The sequence below is a fragment of the Lampris incognitus genome, chromosome 20 (assembly GCF_029633865.1).
Source record: "Lampris incognitus isolate fLamInc1 chromosome 20, fLamInc1.hap2, whole genome shotgun sequence".
Lineage (NCBI taxonomy): Eukaryota > Metazoa > Chordata > Actinopteri > Lampriformes > Lampridae > Lampris > Lampris incognitus.
In genome coordinates this window covers 25159127-25184048 of record NC_079230.1, presented here as the reverse complement: position 1 = coordinate 25184048, position 24922 = coordinate 25159127, and the positions used below count along the sequence as shown (strand labels likewise).

The following is a 24922-nucleotide window of genomic DNA, read 5'->3' as shown; positions in this document are numbered from 1 at the left end:
AGTGAACAGGAGTGTTACACATGTCCTTTAAACAACAGCCCCCACCCCCACCCCAGTGTCTCAGTCAGACTGTGTCCATGACTGTCCATTATCTATGACTTCTCTATTGTGCTGGCTGGCTAGTTTATGGATGGTTACTACTACCTACGATAAGTATAGGCTGATACTTCCTGCAGGGTGAACCAGGAAGTAGATCAGCAACGTGGTGTAACACTGATATTTGCATTTTTCTTTTCATTTCAAAATATGAAATTTAGGCAATCGCGTTGTTAAACTGTATTTAGTGAGATGTGTGTGACGCTCCTGTTAAGTTGTTCCATAAGACAGAGTTGTAAAGCTGAGTCCAGCGGTGGACCCGTACCCATAATCTCCAAAATGAAGCTGCTGAGCAAAATGATAACGCAACAAATATGCATGAAGGGCATCCGGGTAGCGTAGCAGTCTACTCCGTGGCCTACCAAACAGGGATCACCGGTTCGAATCTCAGTATTATCCCCCAGCGTGGTCAGACGTCCCTACAGACACAATTAGCTGTGTCTGCAGGTGGGAAGTCGGATGCGGGCATGTGTGCTAATCGCTGCATTAGCGCCTCCTCTGGTCGGTCGGTGGGCCTATTCGGAGGGAGGGGGGACTGGGGGGAATAGTGTGATCCTCTCATGTGCTACATCCCCCTGGCAAAACTCCTCACTGTCAGATGAAAAGTGGCAGGGGACTCCACATGTATTGGAGGAGGCATGTGGTAGTCTGCAGCCCTTCCCGGATCAGCAGAGGGGATGGAGCAGCAACCGGGATGGCTCGGAAGAGTGTGGTAATTGGCCGGAAAAAGGGGGAAAAAAAACAAACAAACAAACAAAAAAACAAACAAATGTGCATGACAGCAAAAGCACTGAAAAGAACACCCAGGTTTTAGAAAATATGGAATTATCCTTTAACTGTGGGATGCATGTCAGCCAAAGGTACAAATGGCTTCCAGAAGGGAGATGCCACCCGCCAGAGAACATTTGTGTGTTCAGGTGTATGGACCAGACACGGCCATTAAACCTACCAGGTGGATCTGGTACCATGTCATTTCTTGAACACTTATTTTTTTTTAGGCTCTTGGTATTTTGGGTATTTCTGTTCTTCAAGGTTTGGGGGTAGAAATGAAAGAATGCTGGTTTAACATTAAGTAGGTCAAAGGTCATTAGGTGTCAGCGCAGTTCTTTTCTCAATGACATGAAACGTTTCCTGTCACTCCACAGGGCCTTTATGTTGAACATGAAACAAAATTCTGCTGAACAAAGCATCCATAACAACAAGACAAACTCCACAGGGCATTGGGTGCCAGCGCAGGGGCCCTGGGAAGAGACGACGGCAGAATTTGTGGAGGAGCTTTCGGGATCGGCATGAAAGAGGTTTGCAGCCTCAGACAGAGAGACGATCTGAGAGACTGACACATCCAAAGACTGATTCCTGATCCTAAAACCCTCACCTCTCCCTCACCCCCCACCCTACCACCACCACCACCACCACCACCACCACCATTACCAAGCCTTATCCCATCCCATCCCATCCTCTCATCCCTTCATCCCTCTCAGCACCTCCCCAACCTAGCTTTGGTGTAGTGTTTGTACTGACACACACACACACACACACACACACACACACACACACACACACACACACACACACACACACACAACGACACTTGCTCGGCCCCAAGGGCTGCACTTTTGGCCCCAAGTCAGTCTCCCGAGTCAATCCGGGGGGGGGGGGTTGACGAAATCTGCCGAAAGGGGGCGGCTGTTGGGCTGTGTTGGGGCGAAGTTGGCAGAGAGCGAGCAGTGAGACCGACAATCCCTCCGCTCTCCCACGCCACTGCTGCTATTCCGCCGATGACATCACACAAGCCCGGAGACCATCCAACTGCAACTGTGATTAAGTGCTTAATTCTGCCTGGTGCTGTTGTATCCCATAGGACATGGCAGTAAAGAAGAAAAATAGGCAGGGTTTGCAGGTTTGGGAGAGAGACTTTAGTGTATATATGGAGATAGACAGATAGAGAGAGGGAGAGAGAGACAGACAGACAGACAGAGAGGGAGGGGAAATCAGGCCCAGTGCCACAAGGGGGCAAAAGGGGGCAATGCTGCCTCAGAATACTGTGCCCCCTCAGTTTTATATCCGTATTCTGTCACACAATCTGCCCCCTCCATTATGCTCACCCAATTTGCTGTGTCGAAGTGCACAGATCACAGGTAGACTAAGTTGTACGCATTTTACTATCTGAAAAAAACTGAATTGGGGTTGGCCTTCCCAATAGAAGGGCGGGGTCAATTTGACCATTGCATTTACTTTCAAAGTTATGTACTGTGGGGCGTCCGGGTAGCGTAGCGGTCTATTCCGTTGCCAAGGGGATCGCCGGTTCGAATCCCCGTGTTACCTTCGGCTTGGTCGGGCGTCCCTATAGACACAATCGGCCGCGTCTGCAGGTGGGAAGCCAGATGTGGGTATGTGTCCTGGTCGCTGTATTAGCGCCTCCTCTGGTCAGTGGGTGCCTGTTCGGGGGGGGGATGGGAGGAATAGCATGATCCTCCCATGTGCTACGTCCCCCTGGCAAAACTCCCCACTGTCGGGTGAAAAGAAGTGGCTGACAACTCCACATCTATCAGAGGAAGCATGTGGTAGTCTGCAGCCCTCCCTGGATCGGCAGAGGGAGCAGCAACCGGGACGGCTCAAAAAATAGGGTAACTGGCCAAGTACAATTGGGGAGGAACAGGGAGGGCAAAAAGTTATGTACTGCAAAAACAAAACATTTCACTGGGCAGCTGAATTGGATATTGAGTTAACTGTTGAGCTAGCTAGGTGATGATGGATATTAGAAAGTGGCTTCGCCAGGGCACAACCACAACGGCAGCATCTAATCAAACTGGTGGGGAGCGGGATAAGCCAACAACAGAGGCTGAGGCCACCGAGATACAGACAGACAGTGCAAAGGGGCCTGTAGCCACTGAGACCATGCCTAGCAGCAAAACTGCCAGGATTGTACATGCCCCTATGCCGCCGTTAGTGCTTGACAGCCTCGGTGATGAGCAGCCAGTGCAGATTTGTCCGGAGAAATACCCACCTTGCTTGTACTGTGGGAGAAAACGGGCCTTTTGTAGCAACGTGGTTCAAATGCAGAGTGGCTGGAATATTCCTGCAAGGCAGATGCAGCTTTCTGTCATCCTCATCGAAAATTCAACTTCGGCTCCAATGCTAACGCGGATACGGCATTCACCCAAACTGGATATAACAACTGGCAACATGCTATTGATAGCAACAAGGGATTGGGGCGGCACGCATCAAGCAAAGAACATTTGAAATGCATGGTACTTTGGACCGAAACACAAGCAAATAATGCACAGGGAGTGGAAATTTCAACACTTGTCAATTCTGCACAGCTTGAAAGAAATCGTGTGTATTTATGGTCATTAGTGGACATTGTGGAATTGCTTGCTGTCAATGAGCTTCCTCTCAGGGGAACTTTGGATGCAATGGATGCAAGGGGGGAGGGGGGCAGTGGACTATTCCTGGCGATGTCCAATTATACGGTCAGGAAAGACAAGAAATTTGCTAGTGTCTTTAGCACAATGCCCCCCAATTGCCACATACATGCTTCACGACATCCAGAATGAAACAACTGGGCTCACGAGTGAGATAATCGCATACGAAATAGTGAAGGAAAAAGATAATTCATAGTACACAATTAAAGTGGATGGGACTAAAGACCCAACTGGGTGCGAGAACATTTCAATTGGACTCCATTACATGGACGAAAACAACCATGTTTGTGATGTGTACTGTCAATGGCAGTATTTATCGCTGAATAACTTGGTCCTGTCAGAGCTAACAAATGTTAGCCTTAGCACGGAGAAGATACTTAGTCAATGGGTCTCATTCAGCCATATCTTCCCAAGTTTTTCCTTAAATTTTTTCCTAAGAAAGGTGCTAAGGAAAGTCGACATCAGATTCATGACGTGTTCTTAAACTGCAGAAATGTTCGCGCCTGTGTTCTTAAAATGATAAATCCAATTGTCCTTGTAAATTGAAAGCGCATGCCAGTTGATCCCAATTAGCACAGGGAAATGCCCCGTCAATGCCTGTGAAAGGGCATGAGACTGCAGAGCCGTGTGCTCCCAGAAATCATACATAGAAATTAAAAAGAAAAGTTGAGAGAAGTAAAGAATGTCCAAACGAAAGTCTAAAGAGGGTGGAGCACAGGACTATAAACGTAAAACAAACTTCAACAGTTCTAAAGTGGAGGTACTGCTGCAGGAAGTGAACACCAAACAAACTGGACAACAGACTTGCTGCCCAAGTTCGAAGCAATTAATTGCTCGTTTGTAAATAAGGGCTTTAAAATTAATCTGGCTTTTACAGTGTGATTAATTATAGTTTACAATTAATCTCGATAAAGAAATGCATCACTTAAAAACATCAAACAGGTTTCAGTGCATATCTGAGATCAGGCGCGGGGCAGTTGAATGGGACCTGGGTGCACGCATGGAGATACTGCTGCAGAAAGGTACCGGCTGCCAGGTGCCAGATGATAAAAATCAAACCATTGTTGTGACCTTTTATTTTGGGGGGTTTCAATTATGCAATGTTTGGTCTATACTGCAAAAGCAAATGCTTAATTTTGAATACGAATTAAGCACTTATTTCTGAAATGTCCCAGTGGCTGAAAAGCCCAAGGTGGAGAGTATCTGCATGAGTGGTGGTACAGGATTGGACCATCTGGTCTGGCTCCACAGTGCTGGCTCTAAACTACTGCAAAGCTCCATGAGGGCGGCTCTTGGTAGCGTAAAGCATCCCAAGAGGTACTCGTCACTCTCTGCAAGCAGATCTACATGGTCCTGGAAGATGTGCTCCCTCTTCAGGGCACGCTCTCCAACATCGTGCAAAAGCACTAAATATGCCACTGTGTGAGTAGGCCTAGAGTGCAAAAATAGGCCTACTTTGGGCTTATAAATAGCGTGATCAATCACTGATTATTGGATGGCATGGTTGCTAATTAACATAATTGATGTGAATCGAAGAGTTAGTGTAGTGTTATTTATTTTAAAAGACCCTAATGCTTTGTAAAATAATGAAAATAATTATTAAAAATATTATAAATGATAGGAATACTAACGTAATTTAAATCCTATAATATTACAACCGTAGAATTGAAGAAAACGCAGTAAACGACTATTTTGCAGAAACATGTCACTCAACAGTCAAGTCAAGTCAATTTTATTTATATTATCATCCACCTGCTCAGAGAAATCGAGAGTACCCACACCTACGGTACAGAGGTGTGACTCGATGGTGTGGGCCTATTGAAAGCTGCCTCATTTTCTTCATGGTCCACAAAGTCCTCAGACCTGCTTGACCCCCCCTAACAAGTTACTTCAGACCGAAGCAACTGATCTCTACGCTGGCGTCCAAGTCATCCGCAGGCTGCTTTTCAGCACTCTGGATGCGGTACTGGGAGAAATGTCAGCAAGATTTGATGAACAAAAACAGCCAGCTTGTCGAGGCCCTGTGTGCTTTCCACCCAGAGAGCTAAACCTTTACGGTTGCGGAAAAAGCAAAACCAATGCTGGACTTAATCTCGGGAGATTTGGTAGAAGTGGAGTGTATTGTCGCATGGTTTGTCGCATGGTGGTTTCTACAGACTGAAATCGCCCGATCTAGAGAAGAAAAAGTGGACTACACAGAAGATTTTGGATAGATACTGCGGGCCTCTAACAGCAATGCCTACTGTGATGACGGCACTGAAGCTGGGATTAACATTTGGAGCATCCGCGGCAACATGCGATAACGCTTTTCCGACGCCGAAAAATGTATTGAGTGAGTAGACGGAGCATGTTGCACAGGAGGGAAGCACAGCTGATGCAACTGGCATTTGAGAGGGACCTAACAAGCAAGATCTGTGGGGAGTGGAACGAGAGACTGCTGAGGAGGTTCAACACAGCATCGAGGCGATTGCAACTCCTTTGAATCAGGGTAAGAAGAGGCAGCCTGGCTAGGCTTGTATTATTTTGCACCTTTTCGGAAATGCATGGGAATAATAAGCATCGGTAATATGCGTAGACATTATTTCATCGTTGACGTTGCTGCCAAGAAGGAGATGTGATGTTCATGTTGTTTTATATGGTAGAATAGGTGATTTGCATTACACTGATGATGGGGGAGAGACCTTGACCAATCTCTGTTGCTGTATTATGGCATTCTTATGGCAAGACAGCTTGGTAGCTGCTTCCAAGCTGCAGTCTACTGATAACATTTTCAAGCTGTTGTGAATTGTCCATGTTTTTAAAGCAGCGCAGCAGCCCATATTCTTGCGGCAAGACAGCCGTGCTTGGCTGCAAATACATTGTGTGTAATTGTACTATAGATTATTATCCTCCTGTGTTATCAGCAGGAGAAAAATAGCTGTGCCCCCTCAGTCATTCCTGATGCCCCCTTGCCTAGATAATCCTGCCGCCGGGCCAGGGTGAAATATGTACGGCACTGTATGCAGACTGATGATGTCATCATGTTCATATCAGCTTCCATCCCACTTCACCAGTCCAAACTACAACTGTAAAACACATTTGTGTTCTCACTCGCACTCTCTCACACACACACACACACGCGCACACACGTCTGCCCAGTGAGGGATTGTAAGCCGCCGGCTCATCTTTCACCGTCTGACATGAAGTGGAATTGGAGAGACTTCCTGTCTATCCTCAGCCCCCGTGTTCACCCCGCCAAGGTGGCGCAGAGTGGCATGGAGGGGGAGGGGGGAGGGTCTCGGCTGGCCAAACACAGCGGGCATGATGGACGGACTGCGATCGACCCCTCCACTCACCCAAAACACGATTAAGTTCTCAGAAGGGTAAAGTCACAATGACTTTAAAAAGTCCAACTCCAAAACACACACACACACACACACACACACACACAACAGAAACGTTTTCATCTCTCCAACCGCCAACCTGACGCCGACAGTGACACCGCCGGGCGTAAACTGCTGAGTCGCCAGCCTCCCCCCCCCCCCCCCCCCCCGCTGACTGCGGCTCCACCTGGCGATGGAGCATGTCTTGATAAATAAAGAGTCAAACGCAATAGAAAGAGAAAGCGAAAAGCGAGGGAGAGAGACCGCGGAGGGCTATAATTAGTAAGTGATTAACGAGCAGGCATCAGACATTGATTGGGATGTTGTGCAATGCTGCTACTGAGGAAAAAAAAAACAGGAGTTGGCCTGATGAGTGCATGCAGCGGTCGCCATTGTGCACACACACACACACACACACACACACACACACACACATACACGTGCACAAACGTGCACGCACAGCAAAACAATCTCGTCCTTACTGTAATTTACTTCTCAGGGTCAACTGCAAGAACAACACAGTAAAGTATAATATGACAAGATCTTTAAAAAAAGGCCGCGAGCTCTTGATATTGCAAGCACACACTTTACAAAGTTTTATTCACGCAACAACATCGGGCTCAAAGGCGACGAATAGAAATAGTGCATTGGCAGAACCAGTAGATGTGGGGATGGACACGCACGCGGGTACACACACACACATACACGCATATACACACACACATACATACACAAGCATAAACACCCGCTTGCCTGGATAACTGATTTTAATGTACCACTTTCAGTACACAGATTTTTATCCAGGGAGGTGTCGGCCGAGCCATTTTTGTAGATGATCACTCTCTGTTTCAAAGGGAGCAGGATGGGGGGGCCGAGTAAAAACATAATAAAAAAAAGGTTGTGGTTAAAAGAAAAAAGTATTTAAGGGAGAAGGGCGAGTTTTAAAACAGCCCCTCCTTCTCCTCGCTTAGCACCTTGTTTCACATTAATTGTACCTTCACCTCCTCTCTATCTCTGTCTCTCTCCCTCTCTCTCTCTCCTTCTCTCGCTCTCTCTCCCACTGTCTCTCTCTCGGTCCCTCTCCCCCGCTTTCTCTCCATCGCCCTCTCTCTCTCTCTCTCTCCCTCCCTCTTCCTCTGTCTCTCTCTCCCTCCCCCTCTCTCTCTCCTTCCGTCTCTCTCACTCTCTCCCTCTCTCTGACTCCCTCCCCTCTCTCTGTCTCTCGCTCGCTCTCTCTCTCTCTCTCTCTCTCTCTCTCTCTCTCTCTCTCTCTCTCTCTCTCTCTCTCTCTCTCTCTCTCTCTCTCTGACTCCCTCCCCTCTCTCTGTCTCTCACTCTCTCCCTCTCTCTGTCTCTCGCTCGCTCTCTCTCTCTCTCTCTCTCCCTCTCTCTGACTCCCTCCCCTCTCTCTGTCTCTCACTCTCTCCCTCTCTCTGTCTCTCGCTCGCTCTCTCTCTCTCTCTCTCTCTCTCTCTCTCTCTCTCTCTCTCTCTCTCTCTCTCTCTCTCTCTCTCTCTCTCTCTCTCCCTCTCTCTGACTCCCTCCCCTCTCTCTGTCTCTCACTCTCTCCCTCTCTCTGTCTCTCGCTCGCTCTCTCTCTCTCTCTCTCTCTCTCTCTCGCCCCCCCCCCCTTCTCAAGATGGGGGCGAGCCAGACAGGGCTAAGCAGAATTTCAAACTCAACTCAACTGTCAGACAGAAAAAGGATGAGAGGAAAGGAAATGGAGAGAGCTAGAACTGCTGAGGAGGGCAAGAATGAGATAAGTCTTTCTCTCTCTCTCTCTCTCTCTCTCTCTCTCTCTCTCTCTCTCTCTCTCTCTCTCTCTCTCTCTCTCTCTCTGTCTTTTGCTCTCTCTCTAATTTGCCCTCTTTTTCCAAGGAACTGGTCAGGTGCCAACATCAATGTACTTTACTGTATGGCTCGGCGGGCACAGAGAGCGCACAAGCCAATCATGCGTGGCATAACGTCACCTCGTCCTTGCCCCCGCTCTTCACCCTGCCAGGCTAATGATGATGATGATGATGATCACAATGAGGAGGAAGGGGGACGAGAGAGTGAGAGAGAGAGAGAGCAAGAGAGAGCGACATCCATGAGCAGATGGATGGGAGTTTTTCAAAACTCAAAAATAGATTTCATTTGTGTAATGAAGGAGGTGCACAGGCTCAGCACAGTGTGCACGTTTACAGGGAAGTGTGTGTCAGGCGGAGGTGAGAGAATTTGTACGTGGGGGGGAGACAAACGTGCACGTGGAGTTTTTGTGTGGGTGTGTTTTTTTTTTCACTCGTTGGCGGTCACATGACAGTGTGTGTGTGTGTGTGTGTGTGTGTGTGTGTGTGTGTGTTTCGGCAGGTGCCATGCGGTTTCACATCCCACACTAACCTTGTCATTGTTGTAGTAGGTGAGACTCTCACCATCAAACCTCACCCACCTCCTCTGAAAGACGCAGTTTCTGGGAGAGAGAGAGAGAAAAAGAAGATGTGAGAAAAACGGGGAAATTCAGGAGAACAAAACATTTCAGCCGGCTGCTGGTTTCATGAATTGTCTGCCTGTCTGACTTACTGACAAGCTGATTAGTTCAGTTATGACGGTAACTTAACGACAGCCACCAACGACACACCAACACACCAACACACTCTCTGCTACTGAAACACACTCCGAGCAAGTACTCACACTTCACCAGGAGTGCCACTGATTAATAAATGTCACGAGTTGTATCATCAGCTGTCAATTAACATAACAAATAATAATAATAATAATAATACAAGAATAAAATACATATTTTATATAACTATATATATAAAACATATATTTATACACACATATATATACACATACATATGTGTGTGTGTGTGTGTGTGTGTGTGTGTATATATATATATATTATATACACACACACACACACACACACACACACACACACACACACACACACACACACACACGGGAAGCCGGATGTGGGTATGTGTCCTGGTCGCTGCACTGGTGCCTCCTCTGGTCGGTCCCCCCAGTCAGGTGAAAAGAAGCAGCTGGTGACTCCACATGTATCAGAGGAGGCATGTGGTAGTCTGCAGCCCTCCCTGGATCGGAAGAGAGGGGGGAGCAGCGACCAGGAAGGCTCGGAAGAGTGGGGGTAATTGGCCAGATACAATTGGGGAGAAAAGGGGGGGGTAAAAAAAAAGTCAAAGAAGGTTGAATCAGTTCATCTGGACACAACGTTTATTTAGAGAAATGCTTCATCACTCATCTAAGTGACCTAATTTATCTAATTAATTTACCTGCAGTCTCAGCTGGCTGCAGGTATCCCCACCCTTATAAACAATACAGTGGTACAACGACCCAAACCAACGATCGGTTTCATGTGCAAACTGCCGCGACCATTAACTAGAGTTACAATGGCCATGTGTACTATTCACCCATCACTGCATGGTAAGATGGTGACAGATGTACAACCCCCCCTCCCCCCGGTTCAGGGATGGACGTTCCCTCTTCATCTTACATCTGTCTTCATCTTCATCTTACAATGCAATGATTGTTAACAGTCAAAGGGCAGTTTCCCAACCCTGAGCAAATCATGTGGTAAAGCAGAAGATGAAAAGAAAGAGAAGTGATTGACAGCTCCAGCTCTGAGCAGCTACGAGGCGTTTGGCGAAATTAGGCTGAATCAGTCTGCAAGATGGAGGGGGGAAAAATAGAAAGATTTAGCAAGATTTTGAACGCCAAACTGTTATTATGCATCACAATGTTGTTTCCCGGGCGGCATGGTGACGCAGTGGTTAGCGCAGTCGCCTCACAGCAAGAAGGTCCTGGGTTCGAGCCCCGGGGTCGTCCAACCTTGGGGGGCCGTCCTCTGTATGGAGTTTGCATGTTCTCCCCGTGTCTGCGTGGGTTTCCACCGGGGGCTCCGGTTTCCTCCCACAGTCCAAAGACATGTAGGTCAGGTGAATCGGCCATAACAAATTGTCACTAGGTGTGAATGTGTGTGTGTGTGTGTGTGTGTGTGTGTGTGTGTATTTCGGCCTTGTGTGATGGCCTGGCAGCCTGTCCAGGGTGTCTCCTGGCCTGCCGCCCAATGACTGCTGGGATAGGCTCCAGCATCCTCGTGACCCGGAGAGAAGGATACGCGGTTCAGATAATGGATGGATGGATGGATGGATGGATGTTGTCTCCCATCATCCTCCCCTTCCTTATATCCTCTAGATGGTGTTGGGCCATGGCACCGATGCCATGTGTAATGGATAAAGGTGCTGTATCTAAATCTCAGTTTTAAATAAGACAGGAGACTCTGGAGGAGAGCCACACAGTGAAGGAGGTAAATGAGCCGCCACGGCGCTGAAAGAGGATCTACGGAGGAACAGGAAGCAGTTGTTATCTGTGGTATTGAGGTTCCTGGATACTCGAAGACTGCCAGGTATTTTTTTATACTGACAGGAAAGCAGTATCGTTTGTACAAACCTCGGTTTTAACCTTAGTGGGAAAGAGCAAATGTCAGTTTCAGGGGAACAGGGAGCTGCAGAGACTCGAATCGCAGTGTTTTATTGTAGTGTATGCACAGTAGAAGTGTTTCTTTCATTTGTAAAGGTGATACAGTGATTTGTGACCGTTTAGAGCAGATTGTGATCCCATGCACTTACAGTTTTTGACATTTTGATTTGATTGAATCCCCATGAAAACATACACCTATGCAATAGTCATATTACAAAGGATGCATCCATTATCCAAGCCGCTTATCCCAGCCGGGGTTGCAGGAATGCTGGAGCCTATCCGACCAGTCACTGGGCCGCAGGTGGGGAGACACCCTGGACAGGCTGCCAGGCCATCACTGGGCCGACACACACACACACACACACACACACACACACACACACACACACACACACACACACACACACACACACACACACCCCGGGACAATTCAGTCCCGCTGAGTCACCTGACCTACATGTCTTTGGACTGTGGGAGGAAACCGGAGCTCCCGGAGGAAACCCATGCAGACACGGGGAGAACATGCAAACTCCACACAGAGGACGACCTACCTGGGATGACACCCAAGGTTGGACTACCCCGGGGCTCGAACCCAGGACCTTCTTGCTCTGAGGCAACCACGCTAACTACTGTGCCACTGTGCTGCCGCAAAAGATGCAATGCCAGACAATCTGATGTCCATCAGTCATTTTAGGCCAAACCGCTTATTGCTTAACAGAAAATGAAATCTTAGCAAGGGCCTCTTTTTTATGACTACTGTTGAAGGAAAATATTCTGGCACACCAGACAAATTAATTTGATTTAATCAGATTTAATGACTTCTTGGCCAGCATGTCTTATTTCTGCCGCTAAAATCCCACAAATCATTACTAGAATGACGATTTCTTAGCAAACGGAGCTTTTAAAGTTAAAAGCTGCAAATATCTGGTGAAATTATGCAACTCCTTTATATTCAGCGTGGACCCCCCCCCCCAACCCCCCAACATCTCTCAGCCCAAAAGCCAGTCCTCTAACCCGGGGGAACCAACCACATGCAGTCAAGTGTGCCGAGCATATACAAGTTTTCACTCTAACCCACCAGGACTACACAAGCTTTTGGTCATCCACAGGGGGGGGCAATGGAGAGTAAATGCACCTAAATACAGTTTACCCCATCTTCTCACTCGCAGACTATAGATTGTCCACGTTTTTGAGGGCTGATATTAATCTTCACTACATCAACTCAAGATATACATCAAAGTAAATAGTGTCAAATGTAGACAAAAATGGAAAACGCCCATGCACAATGTGCGATCAAAGGTTGCCGGCAGATGGCAAAACACAATGAGGAACTGAAAAAATACGACACGTTCTGATGAGCGTGATCAAGCTGTGAAAGTGAAACACGTAGCTCAATATATGCACTTTTTCCAGAAGGTCATCTTGTCCTCAGTGGTATTTTTTTTCCTATTTGTAGTATCAAATGTTAAGTTATAGAGAATGGCTAATTTCAAGGGGAAAATACACAAATTAATACTTCTCTGAAAATATTGCCCATAGTGGCAATTGATTGATGATCATTAACTGCAGATCATAGTGTACCAACCTTTTTATTTACAATTACATCACTGGTTGTCCAGAATGAAAAAAAAAAATATATATATTCCCCCCCTTCCTTTTTCTCCCAAATTGTATCCGGCCAAATTACCCCACTCTTCCCGAGCCATCCCGGTCGCTGCTCCATCCCCTCTGCTGATCCGGGGAGAGCTGCAGACTACCACATGCCTCTGCTGGTACATGTGGAGTTGCCAGCTGCTTCTTTTCACCTGACAGTGAGGAGTTTCACCAGGGGGACGTAGCGCGTGGGAGGATCACACTGTTCCCCCCAGTCCCCCCCCCCCACGAAAAGGCGCCCCGACTGACCAGAGGAGGCGCTAGTTCAGCGACCAAGACACACACCCACATCCTGCTTCCCACCCGCAGACACGGCCAGTTGCGTCTGCAGGGACGCCCAACCAAGCCAGAGGCAACAGCGGGATTCAAACCGGGATCCCCATGTTGGTAGGCAACGGAATAGACCGTCATGCTACCCAGACACCCCTTCCAGAATGAAAACCTGTGTTCAGTTTGGGTCTTGGTGGTGTTACGGTGGGAGACCGCTAGTTGTCTTTAAAAGCAACTTACCCTTGAGGAGACAGCTTGTCCAGCCATCCAGCTTTCAACAGCTTGTGTTTGGGGGCTCCATAGAAGCAGGCATATGGGGAGATGTCAGACGTGAGGGGGACTGTGTTTCTGACCAGCCCCAGGTCACACTCCACCATCTTTATAGACCCTCCATGATGGGCGGTGGCAGCAGCACCGGACGCTGTGGGGCTGACGGAAAGCAGTTCAGGGTTGGCAGTGGCAGCTTTTGCCAAACCCTGACTGGTCATCTGCAGGCTGGCAACGTGCTCATCCACCATGGAGTACTCGTCCTCGCAGAGGTCGGAGGCGTTTGACGTGGGTCGCGTGTCAATGGTCCCATCCTTTTGACTCCTCTTCCCCAAATTCTTGTGTTTAGATGGTTTCTTTCTGTATGGGGGGCATGTGGCAAAATGTCAGATATCACTTATGTGATGGTACGTTTATCAATATACTATTGACTTTATCTGTATTTTACCACCTACCCACCTGTTAACACTGCATTGATTAAAAGGACCATACTGGTGTTTTCGTATGTTTTAGCCAATTCTCTTGTACTTTACATTTCTCCCGGCTGCTTTCCAAAAGCACACCATAGTATTTTAGATTCCTGAATAATCACCAAATTTCCCGATTTTCTTTTAATTCAAACGTTCAGTCGATAAACCCACCTTTTAATTCTCTTCTTCTCGGGCTAACTTTACTGTCACTAGCAAGAAGTCATTGACGTTTGAAAAACATTGTTTTTTACCCCCGGGACTACTTTCTGGGGAGGATGTACATTCTGAGGAGCAAGTGTCTTCAATTTAGTTGTGATGCACCGGACAACTTCTCATATCAATCCACACTTTCAACCATATTATCCCACCACAACCACAAAACGTTGACTAAAGAGAAGGAAAAATAGTAACTTTGACAAACAAATAATGGCGACAAGATATCCACTGGGATGGATCATTTACCTCGGGTGAGTTTCAAGTCTCTGCAAGTTGATTTCCATACCATATGAAAATGAATGGAAACAGATGGGTGCCTGGAAGGTCAGTCCAACACTATGTCTTGATGCACGCTCACTAAACCAGGGAAGGAAATCCCTGGTGCACATCCCTGATAGGGAGGAATGCTGGTTTGAATGGGTTTGCATGTTCTCCCCGTGTCTGCGGTGGGTTTTCTCCGGGTGCTGAGGTTTCCCCCACCATTAAAGAGACATGCATGTTAGGGTTGATACTCCAGTCTGTGTCCCTGACCGAGGCAATGGAAAGAAGACCTGGAATTGGTCCCTGGGTGCTGCACACCGGCTGCCCGCTGCTCCTAGCAACACAGCTAGGATAGGTTAGATGCAGAGTGTAATATCCCCAAGGGGATCAATAAAGTATCTCAAAATACAAATAAATATATAAATAAAATCTTACAATGCTGTGATTGCAACCATTCCCCGATTCTCTGTGAATAGTACACATGACCATTGTAACTCTAGTTAATGGTCACGTCAATTTGCATATGAAACCAATCGTTGTTTTTGGTCGTTATGCCACTGTGTTGTTTATAAGGGTGGGGATACCGGCAGCCCGTTGAGACTGAAGAGGTCACTTAGATGAGTGATGAAACGTTTCTCTCTCAATAAATGTTGTCCAGATGAACTGATTCACCTTTCTGTGAGCCACAACACTATGGTATGCATTGGAAAATGGTTGGGAGTAATGTTAAGTACAAAACATTGTATGCTAAAACCTGCAAAAACAGTTAAAGCCACTTTATTTTGTCATTGTACAGGTTACAGTGAAATTTGTTCTCTGCATTTAACCCATCCTATTGTATAGGAGCAGTGGGCCACTGCAGTGCTCAGGGACCAACTCTAGTTCTTCTTTTCATTGCCTAACCTTAACATGCATGTCTTCTTTTTTTTTTCTTGGATTTTTTCTCCCCAGTTGTATCCGGCCAATTACTGTACTCTTCCGAGCCATCCCAGTCACTGATCGACCCCCTCTGTCGACCCAGGCATGGCTGCAGACTACCACACGCCTCCTCCGATACATGTTGAGTCACCAGCCGCTTCTTTTCACCTGACAGTGAGGAATTTCGGCAGGGGGACGTAGCACGTGGGAGGATCACGCTATTCCCCCAGTTCCCCCTCCCCCCTGAATAGGCGCCCTGATCGACCACAGGAGGCACTAGTGCAGAGACCAGGACACTTACCCACACCCGGCTTCCCACCAGCAGAAATGGCCAATTGTGTCTGTAGGGACGCCCGACCAAGCCAGGGGTAACGCGGGGATTCAAACCACCAAACCCCATGTTGGTAGGCGATGGAATAGTTCGCCACGCCACCCGGACGCCCAACATGCATGTCTTCTTGACATGCTATCACCCTTTAAAGTGGCGCCCCATTTCAAAATGAACCCTTTTCAAAAAAATATAATCTAAGAAAAGAGACACAACAACATTTGCAACCAAGAACAACTGACTCCCCAAGCCAAGAAATGGAGAATGAAGATTCGAATCCTTGACCAATTTGTTATGTTCAGTCATTCACATTCGACATACGACTCCACTTTTCCAGCATAAAAGAGACCCAGCGGTCTCACAGCCACGTCTAAACTATAAAACAGAGCTTACTGGCTTTCACATCCCCCGTTTTGGGTCTTGTGTGTGGCCACAGCCGTACTGGTGTGACACAGTGAATGAATGATCTGAGTGCCGCTTGTGGGCCCGGTAATTGAGACTGGCTCTGTGTCTTTCGCTGGCCCTCCTGAGCCACCGCATCAGCAGAGGAGACGGTTTAATATTTTAACTTTTGCTTTGAGGAAGAGTATCTGTCTGTAACGGATCAAGGACTTGGCCTCAACGAGAAAGCCTCGGCCGAAGCTTGTGACCGATTTTACACCAAGTGAATGTTTGACCCGTGTTTTGTACTCATCTCTGGTGTTTTTCCTCCCTTTCTTTTTTGATTTTTTAAACCCTGTGAGATCTAGCTTGAACAATATTTACCTAGCTAGCAATTTGCAATTAAGGAGGAGTTTTAATAGAAAGTTGGCTCTATTGGTCTTTATTTATTGGTTTATTTTTGTGTACACTAAAGTGAAGACAGCCTTCTATAAAGACAGATAGTGTAACCGGTTATTTTCTTGCCCGGTGCGGGATTCGATACGGGGTGTACTGCACCACAAGGCGACATCACTAACCACTCGGCTAAAGGGTCAGACCCGTTAGCTAGGGGCTAACGTGTCTTATTAGTAGTTTACAATAATGTAACCTTAATCCACTAACAATCATTCCCGGTATGCAGCCAAGTCTTCCATCTTTTCTTTATGATTTTCAACGGAGCTAAAAAAACAAAAAACAAAACTGACACGTATAGCTTCTACTGTACGCGCAAGACCCGGTTGCAGAACGGGAAACTAACTCGGCTTATTCAGAAGAGGTGAAACACGTCCAGTCGCAAAAAGAAAACATGCCGTTTCAGAATGGACAGGCCTCAAGCCTTGTTTTTTTTTTCTTCTTCTTCTCTTTCTTTCTTTCTATAGATCGTGTTTGACACGCTTCACCTGGTCTTGTCAGCCACAACATTCTCGTCGTTTCTGCCCCCTTCCTCTTTTTCGGCATATGTGCTCCGTTGCTAATAACAGAAGTAGCAGGTGCAGCGGCAGAGGCGGGCTAAAAAAAAAGAAGTGTCACAACAACATACTGTACCTCGGTTTCGCCTTCTTTATCTTGTCCTTTAACTCTTTCTTTACTAGTCCCTTTGTGCCTTGGTCCTACAGAGAGACCAAAAGAGATTAACACTAGTTAAAAAAAAAATTTAAGAAAAAAGAAAACATAGAGGCGTCCATCTTTCAGTCCTGCACCGTTAGCATGTTAGCAAGATTGCTAAGTTAGCTTTAGCGACTAGGTGACGTTTCCGTTGACCTCTGGGGGTCAAAGTGAAAACCAACACATAAAGGCTCCGTGGCTGCCGTGACAACACAGCAGCCAGCAGGTGACTGTAGTTTGGCTGAGACATGGGTGAGTGTGTCGCTTTTCTTACCGAGGTGTCTTCAGGGTTGTTGTACAGGAACGTCTCTCCATAGGGAGCGATAGGAGTCAGGGTTCTTTGAAGGGGAGCTGGGGGGGGGGGGAGGGGAGGGGGGCACAAGAGAAAACATCGCAGGTGGTTTGCAAGGGTATCGAACACGGGCAAAAAGACCGTGAGGGTGTCTCACAGGGACGCGCCTACGATCTAGATTTACTCAGAAGTTGTGGGGAGAACAGGTAGGGCGTTGCATCGCACCCTCTTGAGACCGATTCGATTGGGATCTCGATATGCGATTGATGAATGAGAAACATCTCAAGCAGCCAGCAGATTGATACAATTCAGTTCAGCCCTTTCTCAAAACAACATGATGCAATTCAATACAGTGCAGTGCAATGGTAAAGAAAAAATATATATATATGATATTGTAACGTGCATGGATAAGAAGACACGCTGGCCGGTCTGACCCTTTAGTCGAGCGGTTAGCGATGTCTCCTGCGGCGCGGGCGATACGGGTTCGCTTCCCGGACGCGGCAGTTCCTGCGTTGTCCCCCCCGAATTCACTACATTGCCCCCTTCCTTCAGGGAGGGGCGTCCCCGGCCGGACCGTCACAGCCGGGGCGCGAACTCGTATCTCCTGCACCGCGGGCGACAACGTTAACCAGTCGACTGAAGGGTCCGACCCGCCAGCCAGCGGGCAGCGTGTCTTTTTATCCATGCATGTTACTATATATATATATATATATATATATATATATATATATATATATATACACATACACACACACACACACACACACACACACACACACACACACACACACACACACACTAATGCTATAGTTCTGTGACTGGATGCAGCAAGAAATCCTACTCGGTAAACCTCTACTCAATCCAGTAACAGCAGAGGGAAGGATGGTGTTATAACATCCTATTTGCAATCTCATTTGTGAGTTGTAAATGTGAAAATCAGTGCAACTCTTGCAAAATCCCAGAGTTAGCTCACACTTGTGAGCTATAAATGTTCAGTGGCGCACAGCGCCATGTGAAGACGGGCAGAGAGAGAGACGAGCATACCGAGGGAGTTAACTTTGGAGAAAAAAATACAAGAGAAACGCACAATGTGAAAAGGAGCAGCAATGGCAAAAAAAAGAAAAAGAAAAAGAAAAGAGGAACATTTGTTATATCGAGCTTTGCCAATACACTGAAACCGCATCAATACTTTCACAATTCCCTTCCAACTTTTGCCAAATACAAGCTGTCCGAATCATCCATCTATCCAAGCGGCTTATCCCAGTTGAGGTTGCAGGATGCTGGAGCCTATCCCAGCAGTCATTGGGCGGCAGGCAGGGAGACACCCTGGACAGGCTACCAGTCCATCACAGGGCACACACACACACCTAGTGACAATTTGTTATGGCCGATTCACCTGGCCTACATGTCTTTGAACCCGGAGGAAACCCACGCAGACACAGGGGGAACATGCAAACTCAACACAGAGGACGACCCGGGATGACCCCCACGGTTGGACAACCCCGAGTTTCGAACCTAGGACCTTCTTGCTGTGAGGCGACCGCGCTAACCACTGCGCCACCATGCTGCCCCTGTCTGAGTCGATGTTGTCATATCTTAAGCATTAAGTCAGGCGCATTAGTTTCGAATCGGTGAATCATAACACACTCAAGTTTGTCGAAAAACAAAAACAACTCAACCACATAACACACACCGCCTCCAAAGTCACTGACCTTCCCACCCCCAACTTCCAGGACCTCAACAGCTAAGCACTCACTATAGCACCTTATCACACGGCTATGCTGAACACTCAACTCTGATGTCCGTTGTCAAGTCTGTTGTGAAGCTGCAGCCTCATCACCCTTCCTGTTCTGTTCCAAATTAATGCAATTTAAGTTATTATTTTCCGTCAATTCAAGGTTGCAGTTCATCATTTTTTTGATAGAAGACCACCTCATCGTGAACCCCCCCCCCCCCCCCCGTATTTGTCTGTATCTGGGTACCCATAATGCTCAAAATATCATGTGTGGTATGTCTCAGGGATGGAAACTGGTAGGAATGTCCTGATTCAATATTACAATGATATTTTAGTGCCGATTTGACACGCTGTGATTTTTCAAATATGGCAATATTACAAAAACTGCAGTTCAATGTTATGGATTTTTTTTAAGGCTCCGTCCATTCTTACCTACAGTAAAATGTGAAAACTCCAATAATCCAAAGAAAATGTACAAGGGAATGTGTGTATTTTGAAGCCCCGCATGTTACAAAAGCTTGAGACGTGAGTGCTTCTATCCTGAGTAAACAATTCAAACTCAAACAAGCAGAGATGTAGAAGTCCTCACGTCAAACCTCTTCACATCATATGTTCATTGTGCTTCAGTATTACAATATCAGGGCGTCCGGGTGGTGTGGCGGTCTATTCCGTTGCCTACCAACACGGGGGTCGCCGGTTCGAATCCCCGTGTTACCTCCAGCTTGGTTGGGCGTCCCTACAGAGTTGGCCGTGTCTGCGGGTGGGAAGCCGGATGTGGGTGTGTGTCCTGGCCCCTGCACTAGCGCCTCCTCTGGTCGGTCGGGGTGCCTGTTCGGGGGGGAGGGGGAATAGCTTGATCCTCCCATGCGCCGCGTCCCCCTGGCGAAACTCCTCACTGTCAGGTGAAAAGAAGCGGCTGGCGACTCCACATGTATCGGAGGAGGCATGTGGTGGTCTGCAGCCCTCCCCGGATCGGCAGAGGGGGGTGGAGCAGCAACCGCGCCGGCTCAGAAGAGTGGGGTAACTGGCCGGGTACAACCGGGAGAAAAAAAAGGGGGGGGGCACTGCAATATCAAAATCATCAAGGCCTAGTTTTGTGATGTTGAACTGAATTGCGTAACCCCCCCCCCCCACCTCTGGTATGTTTGTCGAATGTAGTTGTACCTGTGTACTCACGTGTGCGTGCATGCATAGATGTAAATATATGTACGGAGGCAAAACCTGCATTGTAACGGAGAGGTCATAGCAGCAAATGTCCTCAAAGAGGACACTAAAAAACACATCTATCAATCCAGACCTTTGCCTCAGCCAATTCGCTGATGTAAGAAATGCCAAGTTTAAATGAAAATGATAAGCGAACCCATGTACATGTCCCAAACACTCGACTCAATCTTGCTTCGGCGTCCCTTTCTGTGCTTCTGCTCCAAGTCGGAGTATGATCCTCCTTCTTTCCCTCTCCCTCAAAAACAGACCGATAGAGTTGCTGCCAAGGCCATTTCTCTGACTCGCCTCCCTGTAGGGAGCATGGCTGCTGGTTGGTGGAGGGAGAGGCACAGGATTGAGGCTCTGCCCAGACACTATTAGTCTTGAGACCCGGGGCCACCCTGCGTGGGCCACAGCTTGTCATGGTGAAAAATGACAGTGCCCTCTCCTGGGGATTGTAAGGGCCAGTAGATGACGACAACACCACACACACACACACACACACACACGCACACGCACACACAAGAGCATGGCGTGCACTGGCATGCAAAGATCCAAGCATGCTGAAACACGACTAACGACGCCTTGTGACGCTCAAAGCCATGAACAAAATCAACCAGGCACGCACAAAGACAGCGGTAGAAACACACCCAAAACCAACACAGAAATCTGCTGTGGATGAACACAAAGTCAGACACACACATTCGCACATGCACACGTTGCACTGTAGGCCATTACAATAGGGCAAAAAGGGCAGAGCGTGGGGCTGGGAGGATTTCAGGATGATATCACGGCTCCCACAGAATCACAGCGAGCTCCTCGGAGGACCGGCTCGCTGGGCAGATAGTGACCATCATTCATCATCATCTATTGCTCGACCTTCAGGCCACTCGCAATTCTTTATGAGGCCCTCTGGATGCCACTGCACCGTATCCCCTTTTGATTGACTCTGCTTCCTTCACTGGCTCCATCTTCATCTTGCCCCTTTGTTTCTGTCAATTTGGCCCCCTCCTGCTCCAGTCCAAACCATATTCCCAAGAAGTCACTGTGTGTGCGTGTCTGTGTGTGTGTGTGTGTGTATATGTGTGTGTGTGTGTGTGTGTGTGTGTATGTGAGAGTATTTTGACATAGCTATTTTGACATAGCCATCCACACAGTCACTATATTAACGAGACTCATTTTGTTTTTGTTTTTTTGACTTATGTTCCTCCTTTTCATTTCTCAGTTGAGTCGAGTTTTCACGCCCTGCAACCAGCGCTGGGACACTGAAAAGATCAGATATCACAATATTTTTTTGACTGAACACCACGATGTCGATGACACGGCGATATGACAGATTGGTGCTTTCATAAGGTATTTATTTTATACAAAAGACAACTTCGAGAATCAGGACTCGGGAACAACTTATTGTCATTTAATGTCATGTACTTGCGTACACAAGTGAAAAAGGGAGGAAAAAAGTATTACTTTCTCCAGTAATGAGTAGTGTAACGAATTGCTAATAAAATTTCAGCCATAATAATATAGCTGCCTCAAAAAAAACACAAAAAAAACTCATTCCAACCTTATTTTTCTTGCCCCCCCCCCCCCCACAGAAATGAGCGAGCCAATCTACACCCCCGGGTTCATTTTCGTAATCGCCGCGCGTACACACCAAGCTAGCTCGGGAGATGGACACACTGACGTTCAGCCGCTCACCTCGAGTTCGCCGGGACACGACAGCACGACAAGGTGGCGCTCGTGGAAATACACCCCACCAAAGATGCAAAGAGGACTCAGCTCGAGCTCTGTCATCATTCTCAGCCCCAGATACCTACTCCTTCCTGCACGAGAGCCAAGGAGTAACGACACACACCTGTCCCCCCCTGCTGTGATCATCAAAAGCAAGCTAATTTACTAGTATTACGGACTGTAACTGTAAGGGTCTAACATCATATTCTTATAATGTTCTAATACAGTGTTGTAACTGTAGTGGTCAAACATCATGTTCTAATAATGTTCCACTAAGGTTCTAACATAATGTTCTAGCTCTAATAGTCTAATACAATGCTCTGACAATGTTCTAAAGTAATGTTCAAGCACAATGTTCTAAAGTAATGTTCTACCTGTAGTGGTCTAACATTATGTTCTAATAATGTTCTAACATAATGTTCTAAAGTAATGTTCTAACATAATGTTCTACCTGTAGTGGTCTAACATTATGTTCTAATAATGTTCTAACATAATGTTCTAAAGTAATGTTCTACCTGTAGTGGTCTAACATCATGTTCTAATAATGTTCTAACAATGTTCTAAAGTAACATTCTAACATAACGTTCTAGCTGTAATAGTCTAACATAATGCTCTAATAATGCTCTAAAGTAACGTTCTAGCATAATGTTCAAACTGTTTTGTCCAAGTGAAAAACGTTTGTTTTATTCAGGTAGGTGGTGGCTCTCATTTAGAAATGAAACTCTTAAACATATGCTTGGGTGAAAAAGTATGTGAGACACCTCTGCACCAGCCCTGGACGTGGGGGGAGATCCATCTCGCTCCCTCTCTCCCTGCTCTGGGAGCAGCCGGGCCTCCTCCTCCTCTCTGCTTGTTTTGCATCAATCGCCTCTTCCGCCTCCCTTTACTCCTTCACCGCCTCGCTTTTCTCCCTTCTCCTTTCCCTTCTCACTCCCTCCCGTTACACAACAGACACATTCCAGCTCGCACTACCAGGAGTAACTCAGCGGAGGCAGAAGGCCCAAAACTGAAAAGGAAGAGGGAGGTAAAGCACGGAGAGAATCCGTCCACCTTCATATGAAAGTATACATGATGTTGAGGGAGTTTGCCAAGCTGTGGTTCAATATGGTATCATGAAAATGGACGCGTCCATACTTACTTTAAACATGCTTAGTCATCATGTAATGTCAGCTTTAGCGTGTATCAAGATTTAAAATGTCAGAATCGACACTGGACTATACACACGCAGAATAGTCGCGTTGCAATGGACGCAATAATGAAAGGCAAATCGGACCAATCAATCATGTTAGGCTAATACTAATGTAACAGTGTATGACCACACGTGTAGACTCGTTAGCCCTTGGCTAATGGGTCGGACCCTTTAGTTGCCTGGTTAGCACAGTCGCCCGTGGTGCGGGGAACCCAGGTTCGATTCCTGAACACCACCGACACGTTGACCTCCGCCTTCTCAAACACCTTTCCATCCTGCAGCACACAACTGATTCCTCCACCGCCTTCCTTCCTCTTCCACCAGTCCACCTTGACCGTCCCGCCATCCACCTCCTCCAGAGCTCTGCAGAACTCAGCCTGCGTCTGCATGATCAGCATCTCCCCCTCCCTTTCCTGCAGCACACGGACGTCGGCAACCGGTGGAGACATGAAGCTCTTACATCTGTCCAGGATGTCCCCCTCTTCTTCCTCCGCGACTTCGGTACCGTCAATGCCATCTTGGCACGCAGAAAGTGACCGGTGTTGGCTACGAACACCACTGCTGCTGCCGTTGCTGCCACGGCTCCGGTGAGCATCCAGGGTCCTCTTCTGGTTCTTCTTCGTCTTCTTCTGGTTGGTGGTTGGTTCCGACTCGTTAGCCAAGGTAGGCTAGCGAGTCTACACATCTGTGCAGTGGCGCCCCCAGAAATGTTTCATTGGGGTGGCCAAATGGGGCCACTGAAAACCTTGGGGTGGCACACCAAAACCAAAAGCCATGGCTGAATTTCAGGAATTCTATTATGCTGTTGTAGTGTACTGTATAGGCTAGTTGAAAACTGTCAATATGAGAGTTAAGGACTCGCATCCTGAAATACTTTGGTTTCTTATTTTTTTACAGTTAATGTTATTAAATATCTGATGTGCATAGACTAATACCGTTACAGTTAAAAAAATTTCTTTGACATGAATTATTATGAAAAATAAGCATTATTGATTTAAATGAACAGCACCTAATGTAAAATATCAGATAGAAGCATAATCAGAAGCATAGTCTGCATATGCAACTCGTGGCTGGGGAGGGGGGGGGGCAGGGATAGTATCAGGGTGGCCGTGGCCACCCCTTAGGGGTACCACTGCATCTGTGGTCATACACTGTCACACTAATATTGTTTGCTAGAAAACGAAATCTAGCATGGTATGCCTTTTATGACTACTGTTGAAGTAAAATATTCTAGTGCATCTGATGAATAAAATCATTTAGTTTGAGTTAATGACTTCTTGAGCAACATGTCTTATTTCCTCCTCTAAAATTCTGAATCATCACTAATTAAAAGCTCCATACCTCTGGTGAAATTGTGTATGTCCTTTTTATTGTTTAATATTGCAATACATATCACAAAAAAAACAAAAATATCCCAATGGTGACTTTACTCTCTCTCCCCAATATCATTCAGCCTTTACAGGTATAAAAAAAACGTGTGATCTCGCCCATGCTGAC

General features: G+C 47.0%; 1 protein-coding gene across 1 annotated transcript in view; it reads right to left on the bottom strand.

Moving 5' to 3' along the window:
* Positions 1 to 24922, bottom strand: part of arap2 (ArfGAP with RhoGAP domain, ankyrin repeat and PH domain 2) — a 195775-nt gene that overhangs the window by 168441 nt on the left and 2412 nt on the right. Inside the window, exons 3-6 of the mRNA XM_056300208.1 lie at positions 17550 to 17626; positions 17216 to 17280; positions 13529 to 13915; positions 9263 to 9332 (exon numbers count right to left, since the gene is read on the bottom strand). Of these exons, the coding sequence (XP_056156183.1) occupies positions 9263 to 9332; positions 13529 to 13915; positions 17216 to 17280; positions 17550 to 17626 (599 nt within the window). The remainder of the gene's footprint in view (positions 1 to 9262; positions 9333 to 13528; positions 13916 to 17215; positions 17281 to 17549; positions 17627 to 24922) is intronic.